Source organism: Pseudorca crassidens, chromosome 2 (genome assembly GCF_039906515.1).
Source record: "Pseudorca crassidens isolate mPseCra1 chromosome 2, mPseCra1.hap1, whole genome shotgun sequence".
NCBI classification, from domain to species: domain Eukaryota; kingdom Metazoa; phylum Chordata; class Mammalia; order Artiodactyla; family Delphinidae; genus Pseudorca; species Pseudorca crassidens.
The window spans coordinates 44,073,806-44,092,695 of NC_090297.1; the positions used below are offsets into that span (position 1 = coordinate 44,073,806).

The 18,890-nt window shown below is 36.8% G+C and overlaps 1 protein-coding gene across 3 annotated transcripts in view; it reads left to right on the forward strand.

Annotated features, from left to right (window-relative positions):
* SCP2 (sterol carrier protein 2) overlaps window positions 1-18,890 on the forward strand; it is a 164,345-nt gene that overhangs the window by 76,354 nt on the left and 69,101 nt on the right. For all 3 annotated transcript variants that reach the window (XM_067726165.1, XM_067726166.1, XM_067726168.1), the window contains one exon: window positions 6,514-6,621. In XM_067726165.1, the coding sequence (XP_067582266.1) occupies window positions 6,514-6,621 (108 nt within the window). The remainder of the gene's footprint in view (window positions 1-6,513; window positions 6,622-18,890) is intronic.

Consider the following 18,890-nt stretch of genomic DNA (forward strand, 5'->3'; position numbering starts at 1 on the left):
TTCATTCTTTTTTCTTTATTCTGCTCTGTGATAGTTATTTCCACTATTTTTTCTTCCAGGTCACTTATCCATTCTTCTGCCTCAGTTATTCTGCTATTGATTCCTTCTAGAGAATTTTAAATTTCATTTATTGTGTTGTTCATCATTGTTCATTTGCTCTTTAGTTCTTCTAGGTTCTTGTTAAACGATTCTTGTATTTTCTCCATTCTAGTTCCAAGATTTTGGATCATCTTTACTGTCATTATTCTGCATTCTTTTTCAGGTAGACTACCTATTTCCTCTTCATTTGTTTGGTCTGGTGGGTTTTTACCTTGCTCCATCTGCTGTGTGTTTCTCTGTCTTCTCATTTTGCTTAACTTACTGTGTTTGGGGTCTCCTTTTTGCAGGCTGCAGGTTCATAGTTCCCATTGTTTTTGGTGTCTGCCCCCAGTGGGTAAGGTTGGTTCAGTGGCTTGTGTAGGCTTCCTGGTGGAGGGGGCTGGTGCCTGTGTTCTGGTGGATGCAGCTGGATATTGTCTTTCTGATGCTCAGGACTCTATTCCGTGGTGTGTTTTGGGATGTCTGTGACCTTATTAAGATTTTAGGCAGCCTCTCTGCTAATGGGTGGGGTTGTGTTCCTGTCTTGCTAGTTGTTTGGCTTAGGGTGTCCAGCACTGTAGCTTGCTCGTCGTTGAGTGGAGCTGGGTCTTAGTGTTGAGATGGTGATCTCTGGGAGAGCTTTCGCCATTTGATATTACGTGGAGCCAGGAGGTCTCTGGTGGACCAGTGTCCTGAACTTAGCTCTCCCACCTCAGAGGTACAGGCCTGAGACCCGGGTGGAGCACCAAGACCCTGTCAGCCACACGGCTCAGAAGAAAAGTGAGAATAAAGAAAGAGAGAAAGAAAAAAATAAAATAAAATAAAGTTTTTACAATAAAAAACTTATTAAAGATAAAAAGTTAAAGAGTTTTAAAAATAAAAGAAAGAAAGAAGAGAGCAACCAAACCAAAAAACAAATCCACCAATGATAACAAGCACTAAAACCTATACTAAAAAAACAATAAACAGAGAAAAAACACACAAAAAACGGACAGACAGAACCCTAGGACAAATGGTAAAATCAAAGCTATATAGACAAAATCACACAGAGAAGCATACACATACACCCTCACAAAAAGAGAAAGAGGAAAAAAAATGTATATATATAACAAAAAGGAAGAGAGCAACAAAATCAATTAAAAAATCTACCAATGATAATGAACTCTAAATACTAAACTAAGATAAACATAAAGCCAGAAACAAATTAGATGCAGAAAGCAAACCCCAAGTCTACAGTTGCTCCCAAAGTCCACCAACTCAATTTTGGGATGATTCCTTGTCTATTCAGGTATTCCAGAGATGCAGGGTACATCAAGTTGATTGTGAAGATTTAATCTGCTCCTCCTGAGGCTGCTGGGAGAAATTTCCCTTTGTCTTCTTTGTTCACACAGCTCCTGGGGTTCGGCTTTGGATTTGGCCCCACCTCTGCATGTAGGTTGCCTGAGGACGTCTGTTCCCTGCCCAGACATGACAACGAGGTTGAAGTAGCAGCTCATCAGGGGGCTCTGGCTCACTCAGGCTTGTGGGAGGGAAGCGTACGGAATGTGGGGCGAGCCTGTGGCGGCAGAGGCCACCATGATGTTGCAACAGCCTGAGGTGCGCCATGTGTTCTCCTGAGGAAGTTGTCCCTGGATCCCAGGACCCTGGCAGTGGCGAGCTGCACAGGCTCCTGGGAGGGAGGTGTGGATAGTGACCTGTGCTTGCACACAGGCTTCTTGGTGGCTGCAGCAGCAGCCTTAGCATTTCATGCCCGTTTCTTGTGTCCACACTGATAGTCGTGGCTCGTGCCTGTTTCTGGAGCTCGTTTAGGTGGTGCTCTGAATCCCCTCTCCTCGTGCACCCTGGAACAATGGTCTCTTGCCTCTTAGCCAGTTCCAGACTTTTTCCTGGACTCCCTCCCGGCTAGCTGTGGCGCACTAGCCCCCTTCAGGCTGTGTTCACACAGCCAACCCCAGTCCTCTCCCTGGGGTCTGACCTCCGAAGCCTGAGCCTCAGCTCCCAGCCCCAACCCGTCCCAGCCGGTGAGCAGACCAGCCTCTCGGGCTGGTGAGTGCTGGTCAGCAGCGATCCTCTGTGTGGGAATCTCTCCGCTTTGCCCTCCGCACCCCTGTTGCTGCGCTCTCCTCTGTGGCTCCGAAGCTTCCCCGCTCCGCCACCCTCACTCTCCGCCCACGAAGGGGCTTCCTGGTGTGTGGAAACCTTTCCTCTCTCACAGCTCCCTCCCAAAGGTGCAGGTCCCGTCCCCATTCTTTTGTGTCTGTTTTTCCTTTTTTTTTTTTGCCCTACCCAGGTACATGGGGAGTTTCTTGCCTTTTGGGAATTCTGAGGTCTTCTGCCAGTGTTCAGTAGGTGTTCTGTAGGAGTTGTTCCACATGTAGATGTATTTCTGATGTATTTGTGGGGAGGAAGGTGATCTCCACATCTTACTCCTCTGCCATCTTGAAGGTCTGATCTATAATTTTTGTTTCTTCCTGTACCTATTAATTTTGGTAAGATATTTTTCAAGAAAATTGTCAGTTTTATTTAAGTAGCCAAATTTCTTCACTGAAGTTGTTCAAAGTATTCTCTTAGTATCCTTTTAATGTCTATAGAATCTATGGTGATAACCTTTTTTTTTTAATTCCTGATATTGATGGGTTTTGTTCTTTCTCCTTTTTTTCTTCATCTGTCTAGCTAGAAGTTTGTCAATTTTGTTGAGCTTTACAAAGAATCAGCTTTTGCCTTTGTTACTGTCTTTTTTTCCCCCTCCATTTCACTGATCTCTGCTCTTTATTATTTACTTCCTTTAACTTACTTTGGGTTTACTTTTTTTTGTTTGGTTTTGCTTTGCTTTAAGTTTCTTATGATAGATCCTCAGATCATTTATTTTAGATATTTCTCCTTTTCTAGTGTAAGTATGTAAAGCTATACGTTTTCTTCTAAGCAGTATTTTAGCTGCATTCCACAGATTTTGATATATTCATTGTCATTTATTTCAAAATATTAAAAATTCCCTTTAATGTCTAATTTTGTCTTTGACCTGTAATTATTTAGAAGTGCGCTGTGTAATATCCAGGTATTTGGAATTTTCCTAGGTATCTTATTGTTATTGCTGTCTATTATAATTTTGCTGTAGTCAGAGATTACGCTTTGTTTGATTTTGATCCTTTTAAATGAATTGAAATTTACTTTATGGCTCAGCATATGGTATATATTGGTGAACTTATGCACTTGAAAAATAATGCAGATTCTGTGGTTGTTAGATGTAGTGTTCTATATATGTTAATTAAATCAAGGTGATTGATAGAATTTTTAAGACCTGTGTCTCTACTAATTTATTTGACTTGCTGTATCACTTGCTGAGAGAGGGGTGTTAGAATCTCCTACTACAATTGTGGAACTATTTCTTTCTTTATTTCTGTCAATTTTTGCTTCATTTATTTTGAGGCTCTCTTATTTATAATTGTTATGTCTTCCTGATGAGTTGTGTTTTTTTTCATTATGAAACATTCTGCTTTATCTCTGGTTACATTCTTTGTCTAGAAGTGTCTTTTATCTGACTAACATAGCATGCCAGCCTTCTTATGCTTACTGTTTACATGATATATCTTTTTCTATCCGATGCTTTCGACATATTTGGGTTATTTATTTATTTATTTACTTATTTATTTGTCTATTTAAGGTGTGTCTCTTGTAGGCAGTAGTGTATTGTTTTTTATCGACTTTGTCAGTTTCTGCCTTTTAATGGAGTGTTTGACAGAGTGTCGTCTAATACAGTAGCCACTAGCTCTATGTGGTTATTGAATCCTTAAAATGTGGCTAGTACAAATTGAGATGTGCTGTAAGTATGAAGTACACATCAGATTTTGAAGACTTAATATGAAAAATAGAATATAAAGTATTTCATTAATAATTTTTTATATTGCTTACATTTTTAAAAAAAATTTATTTATTTTTGCCTGTGTTAGGTCTTCGTTGCTGTGTGCGGGCTACCTCTAGTTGCGGCGAGCGGGGGCTACTCTTTGTTGCAGTGTGCGGGCTTCTCATTGCGGTGGCTTCTCTTGTTGTAGAGCATAGGCTTCAGTAGTTGTGGTGCGTGGGCTCTGGAACGCAGGCTCTGTAGTTGTGGCACACGGGCTTAGTTGCTCCACAGCATGTGGAATCATCCTGGACCAGGGATCAAACCCCTGTCCCCTGCATTGACAGGTGGATTCTTAACCACTGTGCCACCAGGGAAGTCCTTATATTGGTTACATTTTGAAATGAAAATACTTTGGATATATTGGGTTAAACATTATAAAATATATATTAAATAAAATATATACTAGAAAAATTTAAAGTACATATGTGATTTGCATTATATTTCTGTTGGGCAGTGTGATTTAAAGAGCATTAACATTTAATGTAATTACATATTTATATTGTAGGCTTTAGGTTGACCATTTTATTATGTTTCCTCTATATGTCCCTTTGTTTTTTGTTACTCTGTTTTCTCTCTCACCTGCTGCCTTTTGGATTATCTGAATATTTTTAGTATGACATTTTAGTATGTATTGGCTTTTTGGCCATATCTGTTTATTCTTAGCTTAGTTTTTGGTTAGTTTTGTTTTGTTTTAGTGGTTGCAGGGTTTCTCAACCTCAATACTGTTGACACTTGAGCTAGATTATTCTTTTTTGTGGGGCTTGGGCATTGTAGGATGTTTCACAGCATTCCTGGCCCTCTACCCACTACATGCCAGTAGTACCTGCCCCCACAGTTGTGATAATCAAAAATGTTTCCAGACATTGCCAAATGTCCCCTGGGGGACAAAATTTCTCTGGGCTGAGAACCACTGCTATAGGGGTCTCCTTAGCATTAATATTGTACCACTTCACATAAAATGTAGAAACCTTGCAAACATATACGTCCATTAACCAATTCCCTTCTGCCTTACACCCACCTTTATGTTAAATTATCATATGTATTACATCTATGTACATTAAAAAAACCCCAAAGACAGTGTTATAATTTTTGTTTTCAATAGTTGCACATATTTTAAAGACCTTAAGAGGAAAAAAGTCCTTTATATTTACCCAGATATTTATTATTTCTGTTGTTCTTTCCTCTTTCTTGCTGATCCAAATTTTTCTAGAGAATTTACTTTAGCATTTCTTATAAAGCAGGTCTTCTGGAATGTTAATTCGCCAGTGGAATATTCTGATACTTCATAGGATTGTATGTATTACGGAAAATCATGCAGTAAATTATTCACTTCTTGGGGTCGGTTTGTGTTCAGTCTGCTATTACTCAGTACAGTGACAATATTTAACAATATGAAAGCAGTAATAGCAGATAGTTTACTTGTTATGACTAGAGCCTTGTATCAGGTTCTATGTTAGAAACACATCAAAAAATAGAAGAATGTCTCAATGGATGGTTTTTAATCTACAACCTAGATTTAAAATCAAATTAAAAGTGTTAAGTCATCTCAAATTCTGTGATTAGTATGTTTCATTTTGCCAGTAGAGGAACGCTCTTGTTTTTGAAGGCAATAAAATGTGTTGGCTAAGAACACAGGCTATGGAGCCAGGCTGCCTGAGTATTCTAGATCCCCTACTTTGGCCTTAGATTGGTTACTTAATATCTATGTGTCTCTTTCCTCATCTGTAAAATGGGAATGATAGTACCTGCTTCATAGGGTTGAGGATTAAATTAAATTATGTAAATATACGTAAAATAATGAGAACAAGGCCTGACACAGAGTGAGTACGTAACAGCTATTAGCCGCCTCTGATAACACCACCACCACCATTTGGAGATTCCACCTCTCATTACCAGAAATATCATCTGGAAGAATATTTTATACAGTACATGCATTTTTATTTACTTCTTAACCACCTGGAAGAATGACCAGGGAATCGATAGGAATGTTGAAGCTGCCAAGCATGTGATGTAATTTTTTTCTTTTAAGCTTACATTTATGCTCAATGGTATTTTCAGTCATTTTCCTTCATTTCATGAAAGCGCTCTTTTTTTTCTGTCCCTCTCCCCCCTGTTGTTTACTAAGAATATTTATATAGAATGTAATAGTACAGTTGAAATGGAAATGAATATTTTGTCAAAATTATGAATTTTTAAACCTAATATTATTTTACAGTATTGTATCTATTTCGATGCTTTTCTTCTGGTTCTCTGAATCTCGATTATATTTGTAGCAATTTTGGAAGCAGAGAGCTCTTAGGAGCTAATAGGAGCTTTGTTTCATGCAGGAAGTGTTCTGAAAATATAAGCTTTTATTACTCAATATTTATTACCTCACTTTTAGAAGTGCTTGTATCAATTTGAAGTTAGTTTGAGCCATCAAGAAATGTTTGCTCCAAGAAATTCTTGGCTATCTGTAAGTTTAAAAAAAACAAACATATCATTTGCTCTGATGTTATTTTTAACATTTATGAATATTATTTTTCCTTCTATAGGTCAAGGTGGGAAACTGGTTGATAGAGGAGATAATACTTATGGAGGAAAGTGGGTCATAAATCCTAGTGGTGGATTGATTTCAAAGGGACACCCACTTGGAGCTACAGGTAATAATACACACAGATTTTATAATTTTTAAGTCATTTTTGGCATAAGTGTGAATGATTTGGTCATTGATTTGAATGAATGATTGTATTCTCTGATTTTGGTAGCGAGTGTTTTAAATGATTATTTAGCCACGGTATCTTCGATTTTCGCTAAGTATAGTATAGTTCAATAATCTTGATTAATTGATGAGAATTTGAATTAGTTGAAACTCTAAATTCAACAATAGGCATTTTAAGAAGTTTGATTATTTTAAAGTTTGTGTACAACTTAACAAGATGTTTCTAGATCTGCTAGATAAGAATCATTTGAAATAAGCATGTTATTTATATATAGTTGCATATGTGGTTGGTGTTGCATAGAAATTTTTTTCTCTTGAGAGAACTGGACTAAAAGATATGAAATAAGAATTTTACTATGGCTCTACTGCTGACTGGCCGTGTGATGCTTTTGATTAATTATCAGTCAGTTAGTCACTTTGAGTTTCCTTAATTGTAAAATGAAATTGTACAAAGTGGTTTCTGAAATAACTTAGCACTAAAATTCTGAGATTTATTTTATGAAGACAGGTGAGTTTTGTATTTTTTCATAGTGTCTTATATATTAAGTAAAATTTTATAAATTATCATAAATTCCAAAATAGAGAAGTTAGAATTTATAGGGTATTTATTACAGCAATTAACTTTGGCTTGTTTCTGTTTATCACTTAAATTAGGTAAGTTTATAATCTAGTAGAGAAAATGGGTATACAAAGATACAGCATAAGAGAGAGATAGGTAGACAGGCACATACAGTTGCAGTATAATGTGCCACCTTGCTATTTGTTTTCTGTCCTGTCTGTTCTTTGGTTCTTTTCTGTTTTTCATAATATCTTTTATTAATGGGTATTTTTTAGTATTTTATTTTCTCTCTTCTATTGAATTATTTCTTTTTCTCTCTCTCTCTCTTTTTTTTTTTTTTAGTGTTTGCTCTAGGATTTACAACATCCATCTTTAATTTACTGTAGTCTACCTTCAAATAATGTCATACAATTTCACTTATAATGTATGGGATTTTTACAACAGATTATTTCCATGTACCTCCTCCTATCCTTTGTGCTATTATTGTCATACACGTACTTCTAAATATATTATTAACCCCACAATATACTATTATTATTGCTTTAAATAATTTAATGTCTTTAAAAGTAATCTTAAAATGAGGTGAACGAGAGTGATGTTACTGAGACTGGCAGAATAACCACATCTGAAAATACTCTGTTATAAAATTACCAAGAACACTTGCAAAAATTGTCAAGCTCAACTTTTTCAGAACTTTGGAAATTAACCAAAGGCTTACAGCGATCTGGGGCAGCATTTATTAAAAACAAGTCAACAGCGTTTTCTCTGTAAGAACAGCAAGCTTTGTGGCATTTTTTACTTGCTCTGGTAACAGTTCTTTCTCCAGCTCCATGGTAGCCTTGAAAACCAACAGCCTGCAATCATGGTGAAAACTAGCATTTTGCCCAGCACTGGAGGAGTCAAAATGGAGTTGGAGCTCTTTCAAAGCCCCATATTCAGAGACTTGTCATTATTTGACCTGTCTGGAAGTTCCCTGGTAAACCAGTCTCAAAAAGCTTGTCTTTATGTAACCTGACAGAGAACTTGTCCAGTGTAAACAGTATTTTCCTTAGAGTCATTTGTCAAGAACAATCAGCAACAACCGTTTAACAACATAGCTGCCTGAGATGCCGATAACAACTGGAGCAAACAACAAATTAACCAAAGGAAAAGAAAAGCTTAAAAGAAGAAGCTGGTGAATGAAATGTCCATAGAAACTGAGGTAGCCTAAATATTTGCTAGACAGACTTTAAATCAGCTATTTAAGTATGTTCAAAGAAGTAAAGGTATAAAAGTATACTTTCTTTTACTTCTTTATATATAGTAAAGAAGTAAAAGAAAGTATAATAATGTTTCACCAAACAGAGAGTATCAATTACTAGATAGAAATTATAGAAAAGAACCAAATAAATTCTGGCATTGAGGAGAAAAGTAACTGAAATGAAGAATTTACTAGAGGGGCCCAATACCAGATTTGAACAGGCAGAAGAAAAAAATTGGTGAACTTTAAGATAGGTCGATTGATATTATTCAGTCTGCGAAACAGGAAAAAAAAAAAAGAATGAAGAAAAATGAACAGAGCCTCAGAGACTTGTGGGACATTAGCAAAGTGTAGCAACACATACATACTAATAGTCCCAGAAGGAGAGGATAGGAAAAAAAAGGGCAGCAAGAATATTTGAAGAAGTGAGGACTGATAAACTCCTTAAACTTGAAGAGAAAGCATGAATGTACATATCCAAGAAACTTAACAAGTAGGAATACCTCAAAAAGACCCACACCTAGACACATAATCAAACCATTGGAAGCAAAAGACAAAGAGAGTATTGAAAGCAACAACAGAGAAGTGATTCATCACGTACAAAGGATCCCCAATAAGACTTAACCTCTGATTTATCTTCTGTAACCATTAAGGCAGTGTGATGAAAGAAGCTGCCAACCAAGAATTCTGTATTCAGTGAAACTACCTTTAAAAAATGAAGAAGTTAAGACATTCCTAGATTTAAAAAATTGAGAGAATTTATCACAGACCTCCCCTATAAGAAATAATTTTAAAGAGAGTCATTCAGACTGAAATGAAAGAGCACTAGACAGTGAAATAGCACATGAAGAAAGAAAGAGCATTGGTAAATGTAACTACTTTGGTAAATATAAAAGACAATATAAGTGTATTTTTTTGTTTGTCACATTTTCCCCCCTCCTATCTGATCTAAAATACAACTATAAAGGGCAATAATCTGAGTTGCTTTATACAATGCACAGAGATATAATTTGTATGACAATAACACAAAGGAGGAAGGAGGGAAGAGAGTTATATAGGAGCAGATTTTTTGTGTATGCTATTTGAAATTAAGTCAGTATTAATTTGAACAACTAGATTGCTATAAATTAAAATGTGAATTGTAATCCCTAGAGCAACCACTAAGAAAATAACTGAAAAATACATAGTAAGAGAAATGACAAAGAAGTAAAATGGTACATTAGAAAATACCTATTTAACACAAAAGAAGGAAATAATGGAGGAATAGAGGGATTAAAAAAGACTAAAGTTCAAGAGAATGAGAAGGGAAGCCACAGACTAGGAGAGAATATTTGCAAAAGACACATCTGCTAAAGAACTATTATCTAAAATATACAAAGAACTCTTTTTTTGTTTTTTTGTTTTTTTGTTTTTTGCGGTACGCGGGTCTCTCACTGTTGTGGCCTCTCCCGTTGCGGAGCACAGGCTCCGGACGCGCAGGCTCAGCGGCCGTGGCCCACGGGCCCAGCCGCTCTGCGGCATGTGGGATCTTCCCGGACTGGGGCACGAACCCGTGTCCCCTGCATCGGCAGGCAGACTCTCAACCACTGTGCCACCAGGGAAGCCCCCAAAGAACTCTTAAAAGTAAACAGTAAGAAAATGAGCAATCTGATTTAAAAATGGGCAAAAGATCCAAACAGACACCTGTCTAAAGAAGGTATACAGGGGCTTCCCTGCTGGTGCACTGGCTAATAATCTGCCTGCCAGTGCAGGGGACATGGGTTCGAGCCCTGGTCCTGGAATATCCCACATGCCGTGGAGCAACTAAGCCCGTGTGCCACAACTCCTGAGCCTGTGCTCTAGAGCCTGCAAGCCACAACTACTGAGGCCTGCGCACCTAGAGCCTGTGTTCCACAATGAGGGAAGCCACTGCAGTGAGGAGCCCGTGCACCTCAAGGAAGAGTAGCCCCCGCTCGCCGCAACTAGAGAAAGCCCATGCGCAGCAACAAAGACCCAACGCAGCCAAAAATAAATAAATAAAATAAAATATATATAAAAAAAGAAGATATACAAATGGCAAATAAGCATATGAAAAGATCCTCAACATCATATGTCATTAAGGAATTGCAAATTAAAACAACAATGAGATACTACTACGTACCTATTCAAATCTCCAAAATCCAAAACAGCAACACCACCAAATGCTGGAAGATTCTTACAAAGTGGAACATCCTTTTACCATAGGATCCAGCAGTTGTACTCCTTTGGCCTTTACCCAAATGAGTTGAAAACTTATTTACACAAAAACCTACACGTGGATGTTTATAGCAGCTTTATTCATAATTGCCAAATCTCGGATGCAACCAAAATGTCCTTCGTTAGGTGAATGGATAAATAAACAGTGGTACATCCAGAAAATGGAATGTTATTCAGCCCTTCCCCAAAATTCAGTTATCAAGTGATGAAAAGGCATGGAGGAACCTTAAATGCTTATTGCCAAGTGAAAAAGCCACTCTGAAAAGGTTACATACTCTATGATTCCAACTATATGATATCCTAGAAAAGGGAAAACTATGGAGACAGTAAAAAGATCAGCAGTTGGAGAAGGGAGGGTTGACTAGGTAGAGCACAAAGGATTTTTAGGGCAGTGAAACTGTTTTTTTTGATGCTTTAATAGTGACTATGTGTCATTTTACATTTGTTAGATGTATACAACACCAAGAGCAAACCCTAATGTAAACTATGGACTTTGGGTGATAATTATATGTCAATGTAGGTTCTTCAGTTGTAACAAATGATCCATTCTGGGACAGGATGTTGATAGTGAGGGAAGCTATGCACGTAGTGGGGACAGGGAGAATATGGGAAATCTCTGTACTTTCTACTAAATCTTGTTATGAACCTCAAACTGCCCTAAAAAGGAAAGTGTAAAAAAAGTTAATCTTTGTTAACATACATTTATGTTAGATGATAGATAATGGAAGACAGGAAAACAAAAGCAATTTGGTTAATATATACAGATATATTTATGTCAAAGCAAGGAAGATAGTCCTGTTAAATTGTTAAAGTCCTTTTTCTGCTACTTGTCACTATTAAAGTCCTTATTTCTGCAACTTGTAGGTGGTGATAGCTGGTATTTGTAATTTCCTTCTTTCACTACCCATTCTATACTGCTTTTGCCCTTAGTAAGTACCTCATTTGTAGTTTCTCATCTGGTACAATAAACTAAACCTTCATTCCTGAATAGTCTGTGCTGTTAGCAGTCCTGCTTCTTTGGGTTATTGTAGTAAACTAACTTTTATTACAAGACATGAGAGTATTAAGAGGCACCCCATAGTACTTTTGGGTTCCAAGCTAATCCTTTTTGTCCTCATTATATAGTAGCAACCCAATATTCCCATGATAATCAGGTCAGTCACCCCAGTCAATAAATCCCCTTCTTTGCCTATTAGTTCTGTGTCATGAAGAACCCTAAGTGTCCAGGTAGCAGTCTCTGCTTCCAGTTCAGTGTAATCACTGTTTTGTCTAAGACTTCTAAACCAGCAGAGCCCAAAGTTTCAGGAATGGCAAATAAAATGTTGTTAGTGGATCATTTAGGATAATAGTGAGAGGAACTGCTCCCTTTTCTATCCTTTGATCCTTTTTGTATCCTGGCTATGGAGAAACAGCATCATTGATTCAGAGCATGTTCCACGTTTTTTTTTTGCGGTACGCGGGCCTCTCACTGTTGTGGCCTGTCCCATTGCGGAGCGCAGGCTCAGCGGCCATGGCTCACCGGCCCAGCCGCTCCGCGGCATGTGGGATCTTCCCGGACCGGGGCACGAACCTGTGTCCTCTGCATCGGCAGGCGTACTCTCAACCACTGCGCCACCAGGGAAGCCCATGTTCCACATTTTGGAGGATATTTCCCCAGCCCTGCAAAGTGTTGCTGGCACCATTATTGAGTCTTCTAAAGGCTTTTACATTATTCTATCAGACCAACTGCTTCAGGGTGATAGAATACATGGTAAGCCCAGTGCACGCTGTAAGCAGGAGTCTATTCCTGCATTTCATTTATTTAGGCTGTTAAATGAGCTTCTTAATCAGAGAAATATTATGTGGAATACCATGTTGGCACATCCACCCAGCACAAAGATCAAGTATAAAACCCTAAGGAGTATAAAAATTAGAGGTGTAGGTGGAGAAGAGACGTTTAAGAATGTTGTGAAGAAATGGTCCGTTATCCAAGGGAGGAGAATGTTTCAAAAGTTAGAGGTCAGGCCAGAAAAGTTAGATTGATAAAGAGTGAAGAGTGTTCTTTGGATTTGGCTATTATCAAGTCATTGGCAACCTTGAAGCAATTTTAGTGAAATGTTTTGCACGGAAGCACATGGGAATTTGGAAAGAATTAGAAGTGAGAAAGTAGCAACAGCAGTGCAGATAAACTGTTAGGAGTAGTGGCTGTGACTGGAAAGGGATACGTAGAGGGTGTACCTCAGTTGCAGGTATACGTTCTATATGAATGAAGTCATGGCTTTGATCTTAACCTCTTCACTCTTTTCGGCCTAGTCATTTTATCTGTAAAATAGGAATAAAATATAGTATCTACCTAATAGGGTTGTGCTGTGGATCAAATGAGTAAATATGTGAGTCCCCAAAACAGAGTAGAAAAACAATAATTGCTAGTATTCTCTTCCCACCATTCCTACAAAAGAAAGCCAAAATGGATCCAGTTAACTGTTGCTAGTAATAAAGCACTTGTTTGTATCTCAGTATGTAAAATAATTTATAACCATTTCAGGAAAAGAAGATTGTTAATTTGTAAAGAAAATAATTTTCCTTCTAGTATGACAGCCTCAAGGCACCAATTTCACTATGTAAATATTGTGCCCAATACTACACAGACATTATTTTAATACTATGCTCTGCCTTTGGTAAATAGACTAACCCTTTTCCTTTATCCCTCAAAAGAATGAGGTCATACTTCAGTGTTGATTTTGTTGCTAATGGTATGTAGTCAGGGTGATAATTGAAGCCTTAAAGAGTTACGGTTTGCATTTGAGACAGTGATTTAAATTCTCCTTTCAGACAGCTTCCTCACTCTCATATAGGAAACTTCTGTTTTCATCAGGAGATGAATGTGACATTTCAGTTAGTTGTTGTTATTGACACATAACTTTTTTCTCCCCTGAAAGAACATGTTTTTATTATAATTGACTTGTTGGCCATTCCGAGATATTTTTATTCTGTCATCCACGAAAACACTCAGAAATAACGATTTGTTGTAACGATATGATTTTTCATATCCATATTCTTTCTCAAAATTGAGGTATAATTTTCATAAAATAAAATGCACAGTTCTAGCAAAAACACAATTGTTTATAGCAGCATTATTCATAGTAGCCAAAAGGTGTAAACAACCCAGATGTCTGTCATCAACTGATGAATGGATAAACAATATGTGGTATATTCATACAATGGTATATTCTTTGGCCATAAAAGAAATGAAGTAATGATACATGCTACAACATAGATGGACCTTGAAAACATTTTGCTATGTGAAAGAAGGCAGTCACAAAAGACCTCATATTACACGATTCATTTATATGAAATGTCCAAAATAGGCAAATCTGTAGAAACAGAAAGCAGATTAGTAGTGGCCTAGGATTGGGAGAGATAGCTAAAGAGTATGGAATTTCCTTTTGAGGTAATGAATATGCTCTGAAATTGATTGTGGTGATGGTTGTACATATCTCTGAATATACTAAAAACCATTGAATTGTAATCTTTAAATGGATGATTGGTTTAGACAATTGGGTACATCCATGTAACTACCAGCCGAAACAAGACATTAGAACATTTCCATCACCCCAGAAAGTTCCATTGTATCTATTTCCAGTAAATCTCCAACTTCCCTCAATCACCCCACTCTAACTCTCCAACCCTGCCCCCCAACCAAGCTAAGACTTATTGACTTCTATCATGGTAGATTAGTTTTGCTGATCTTTGAACTTCATATAAATGGCACAGTATAGTGTGTATATGTGCTCTTTTGTGTCTGGATTCTTTAACTCAGTAGAATGTAAGATTTATCAAAAATTTTCTTGTATCAGGAGTTCATTCTTTTTTATTGCTAAATAGTATTCTATTGTTAAAATATATCAGTTTGTTTACCCATCTTTCTGTTGATGGACATTTGGGTTCTTTTCTGTTTAGGGGTATTATGATAAAGGATGCTATAAATATTTTTGTACAAGACTATTTGTGGACATACTTTTTGTGTTTTTCTTGGGTTAGTAACTCAGAGTGAAGTTGCTGAGTCATAGGGCAGCATATGTTTACCTTTATAAGAAACTTCCAGATAGTGCTCCAAAGGGTTGTCATATGCTTTTTAATATTATAGCTGGATGACAAATTTTAACATTTTTTAAATTAGTTTTTAATGGAGTCTAGCTGATTTACAGTGTTGTGTTAGTTTCTGCTGTACAGCAAAGTGAATCAGTTATACATACACATATATCCACTCAATTTTAGATTCTTTTCCCACATAGGTCATCACAGGGAATTGAGTAGAGTTCCCTGTGCTGGACAAATTTTAACATTTAACAAGTATTTCTCTTTCTCCTTAGGTTTAGTTCTATTCCTCAGAGTCAACCCCTTTTAAAATTTCTTTTGTATTTTTCCAAAAATTGTTATACTTATACAAATACATATGTATATATGTATTTATAGTCTTTCTGAATGTATGTTTGTATATGTGTATATTTATCATATTGTAGACTGCTTTTTTGCTTACATCTTAAAATTTTTTCTGTATTATCACTTATAGCTAGTCTTTATTCTTTTTAATGCCTGCATAGTATTCTGATTACAAGAAGTTTACCTAGTGATTCACTTATGGATAGACATATAGGTTATGTCAAGTTTGTTATTACAAACAATGTTGCACTAACCATCTTGTGTCTTTGCATACTTTTTCAAGTATACCCATAGGATAAATTCCAAACAGTGGACTTCCTATGTCAAAGGATAGTACGTATTTTAAAATGGATGGATATTGCCCCATTTTCTTCAAAAAGATTATACCAATGCACATTCCCAGCAACAGCGTATGAGAGTGTTTTTTCCTACAACCTTGTCAACGTTGGATTTTTAAAAATCAAATGTAGACAATTTTGCCAATCTTGATAGGTCATCCAGTTCTTTCCCATGGGCACTAAAAAAACTAACCTAAAACACTCAGGAAGGTAGAATTTGCCCAATTTTTAAATACTTCAAAGAGAGACTCGTACCTTCTGCAGTATTCTTTGAAAACTCTTTTCAATATTTGAGTCTACACTGTTGGTAACATTTTCCTCTTATCAGTCTTTGAGGGATAGTGTTTAATGGTGGTATAGCATTTTGGGAGGAAAATTTATAAATCTTGATGACTTTATTGGTAGTCTGCATAAAATGAGGAATTACTGAAGAGTAAATGTTTACTTGCTACACTCTGAGGATTTGGATATATTTCAAGTAAATCTGACACGTGGCCATTAGCTGGAGCCCAAGAAAGAATTCAGACTCCTAGAAAATATATCAGAATGACAGCTCAGAGTTGTTTAAATATTTTTGCCCTAGTTACTTGGATAACAAACTGCAATAGGATTCTGAGAAAATCAGAAAACAGTCAAGTAAGTGTTTCCAAAACATGTTAAGGTGGGGTGGGGAAGGTTTAAGGTTCTCTTCTACCAATGGTATTCTTTTAATTGTATGATATTGCTACTTTGCTGGGAACTCAGCATTGGAGAATTAGCTTTAAAATTAACTTTCCATAATACTGGTTTCTGATTTTAACTTGTTACGGTCCGGGTTAAAAAAAGCTTCTAACTTCCATAATGGTACTTATAATAGAAGAGAAAGAGGTTTATGCATTTGAATTGAGTGGTCTTTTGTTCATTGTCAGTTTAAAAACATGAATTCCTTTTGGATTTTCCAATTAGAAAAATCACAATAAACCTTAGGGTTTTTTTTTTTTTTTTTGGTTTACTTTGCAATTGTCATACGACAAAAAGCAAATTAGTGTCCAAATAATAGTATCATATTTTATTCCAGTTTTTAAAATTCTTTCACATATATTGTTCAACACATTGAATGTTTGTTTAAAATGAATAAGTAAAATTTGACTTTAGCTCATTTTTAGCCATCTCTGATTTATGAAAATGCATATTAGTGTCTGGGGTCTACTGAAAGGGCATGAAAGTGCTTTTGAGATAAAACTCTTAATAAGGGATTGTTGCTTTGAAGCTGAAAGTTGGTTATTTAGTTTGGTCTTTTATATCAATTCAGCCTGGCATTTAGTGCCTTTCCAGTGAGGCTTCAACCTCGTTTTCTGTCCTGATCTTCCATTTTTCAGTCTGTGAAAGTTCAATAAATTCTTATTGTATGTCTACATTATCATTAGGTGCTGTAGGTAACTGGTATTCAAATATGGTGTCTACTGATGGACTGATTCAGAATCCCCTGTGGCTTTAAAAAATATGTATTCCTGCCCTACCATTAGAAATTCTGGTTCCTAAGCCTGGTCGATCCAAACAGCTTATGTGTTTATAAAGTTCCCCCAAGAGCTTTTCATGCCCAATCAGGTTTAGGAACTAGGGCTAGAGTACACAAGGTAACCACTGCCCTAAGGAAGCATACAAGAGGCAGATAATGTAACACAAATGATTAGAATCCAAGGCAGAATATAGGTGCCTTAGGCAAAGCACAAACCAGAACTATGAAGAAAGGAAAAAGGGAAAGGAGAATGGGGGGGGTGATGATTTACTAAATACCCACCACATGTCAGATTCTATGCTAGCACTTATATCTAGTTGCGTTTTGGGGGAGGAGATGTAGAAAGAGGAAGCATATTTAAACTAAACTGGACTGTTTGCTTGTTTCAGATGTGTTTAATTCCTTCTCACCTCTACAAACTCTGGCTTTGCTGTTTTCTCAATAATAGCAACAGTCAATACACGTATACAGTGCTAATTTCTAGGCATTCTTCTAAGTATTCTTCATGTACAAATGCATTTAATTCTCACATCTATTTTTTTATATTTTATAAAAGAGGAGTGTAGAGGCACAGAGTAACTTGCCCAAAGTCACCAAGGTAGAACGTAGAAAAACTAGGATTCAAACCCAGGCAGCGTATTTTTAGGGTCCAGGCTCTTAACCACCACACGCTACTTCAGTGCCCTTTTCCTCAGTGGAAATGCCCATCTTCAAGGTCGATCTCAAGTGTTATCTATCTTATGAAGCTTTTCCTGATTTCTTGATCCTTTCCATAAATTAATCTTTCCCTTTTCTGAACTCTTGCTATACTTTCTCAGTACTTTTCTTTTGACATTTATGCGTGTAGTGCATATTATAATTATTTATGTCCTTTTAAAAAATCTCTGTTTGACTAAGAGCTGTGAGGACAGGATCCATATTTCATTTGTCTCTGTACCCTGAACAGTGCCCAATACAAGACGTTGCACATCTAAAGAGGGTTGAATAAATTATTTCTCCTTTAATATCTGAAGGGTGATATGGGGCAGAGGGGATAAACTTGTTTAGTGTGAGAAGACTTAGGATCATTGGGAAGAATTCATGGGAAGGTAGATTTTGGCTGTGGCAGGAAAGAAACTTTGTTAATTGTGGTAAAATGCACATAACATAAAATTTACCATCTTAACCATTTTAAGTGTACAGGTCAGTGGTATTAAGTACATCTACCTTGTTGTGTCACTGTAACCACCATCCATCCATAGAACTCTTTTCAGGTTGCAAAACCGAAGCTCTGTATCCATTAAACAATAACTTCCCATTCTCTTCTCCCCTCACCCCTGGCAACCACCATCCTACCAATTGTCTACATGATTTTGCCTACTCTAAGTACCTCACATAAGTAGAATTGTGCAATATTTGTTCAGGAAAGAACTTTTTAACATGGCATTTCAAAAATGGAATAGATTGCCTCCTGAGAGCATATATTGCCTGTCACAGAGGCTGTGCATGAGAAATACAAGTTAACAACTTGATGGGAATGTTGTAAGGGGAATTGCCCATCTGTTAGGGTCTTAGATTTGACACACTCTTAGATCCTTCCTAATTCTAAGATGCTCTAATATCCCAAAGGGATGGAATTATGTCTCCTCCTGAGTTCACATAGTTCTTAATATTTTTAATGGTACGTATATTATTCTATTGTGTGCCTTTTTTGTTTTTTTTTTTAACATGCGTCAGTACCTTTAAAGGTATTATAAACTTGGGTTTTAAGGAGTTGGGTGAAAATGAAATGAGAGTAAATGGAATTTTAGCCAGCTGACCTAACATACTCAAACCATGGCCTGGCTCTTCTTGTACTCTATACGGGGTCACTAAAAGAAGTACATTCTAGGATGATGACTGACAAAACCTAAATCCAATACTGACTCTAAAAAGTCAG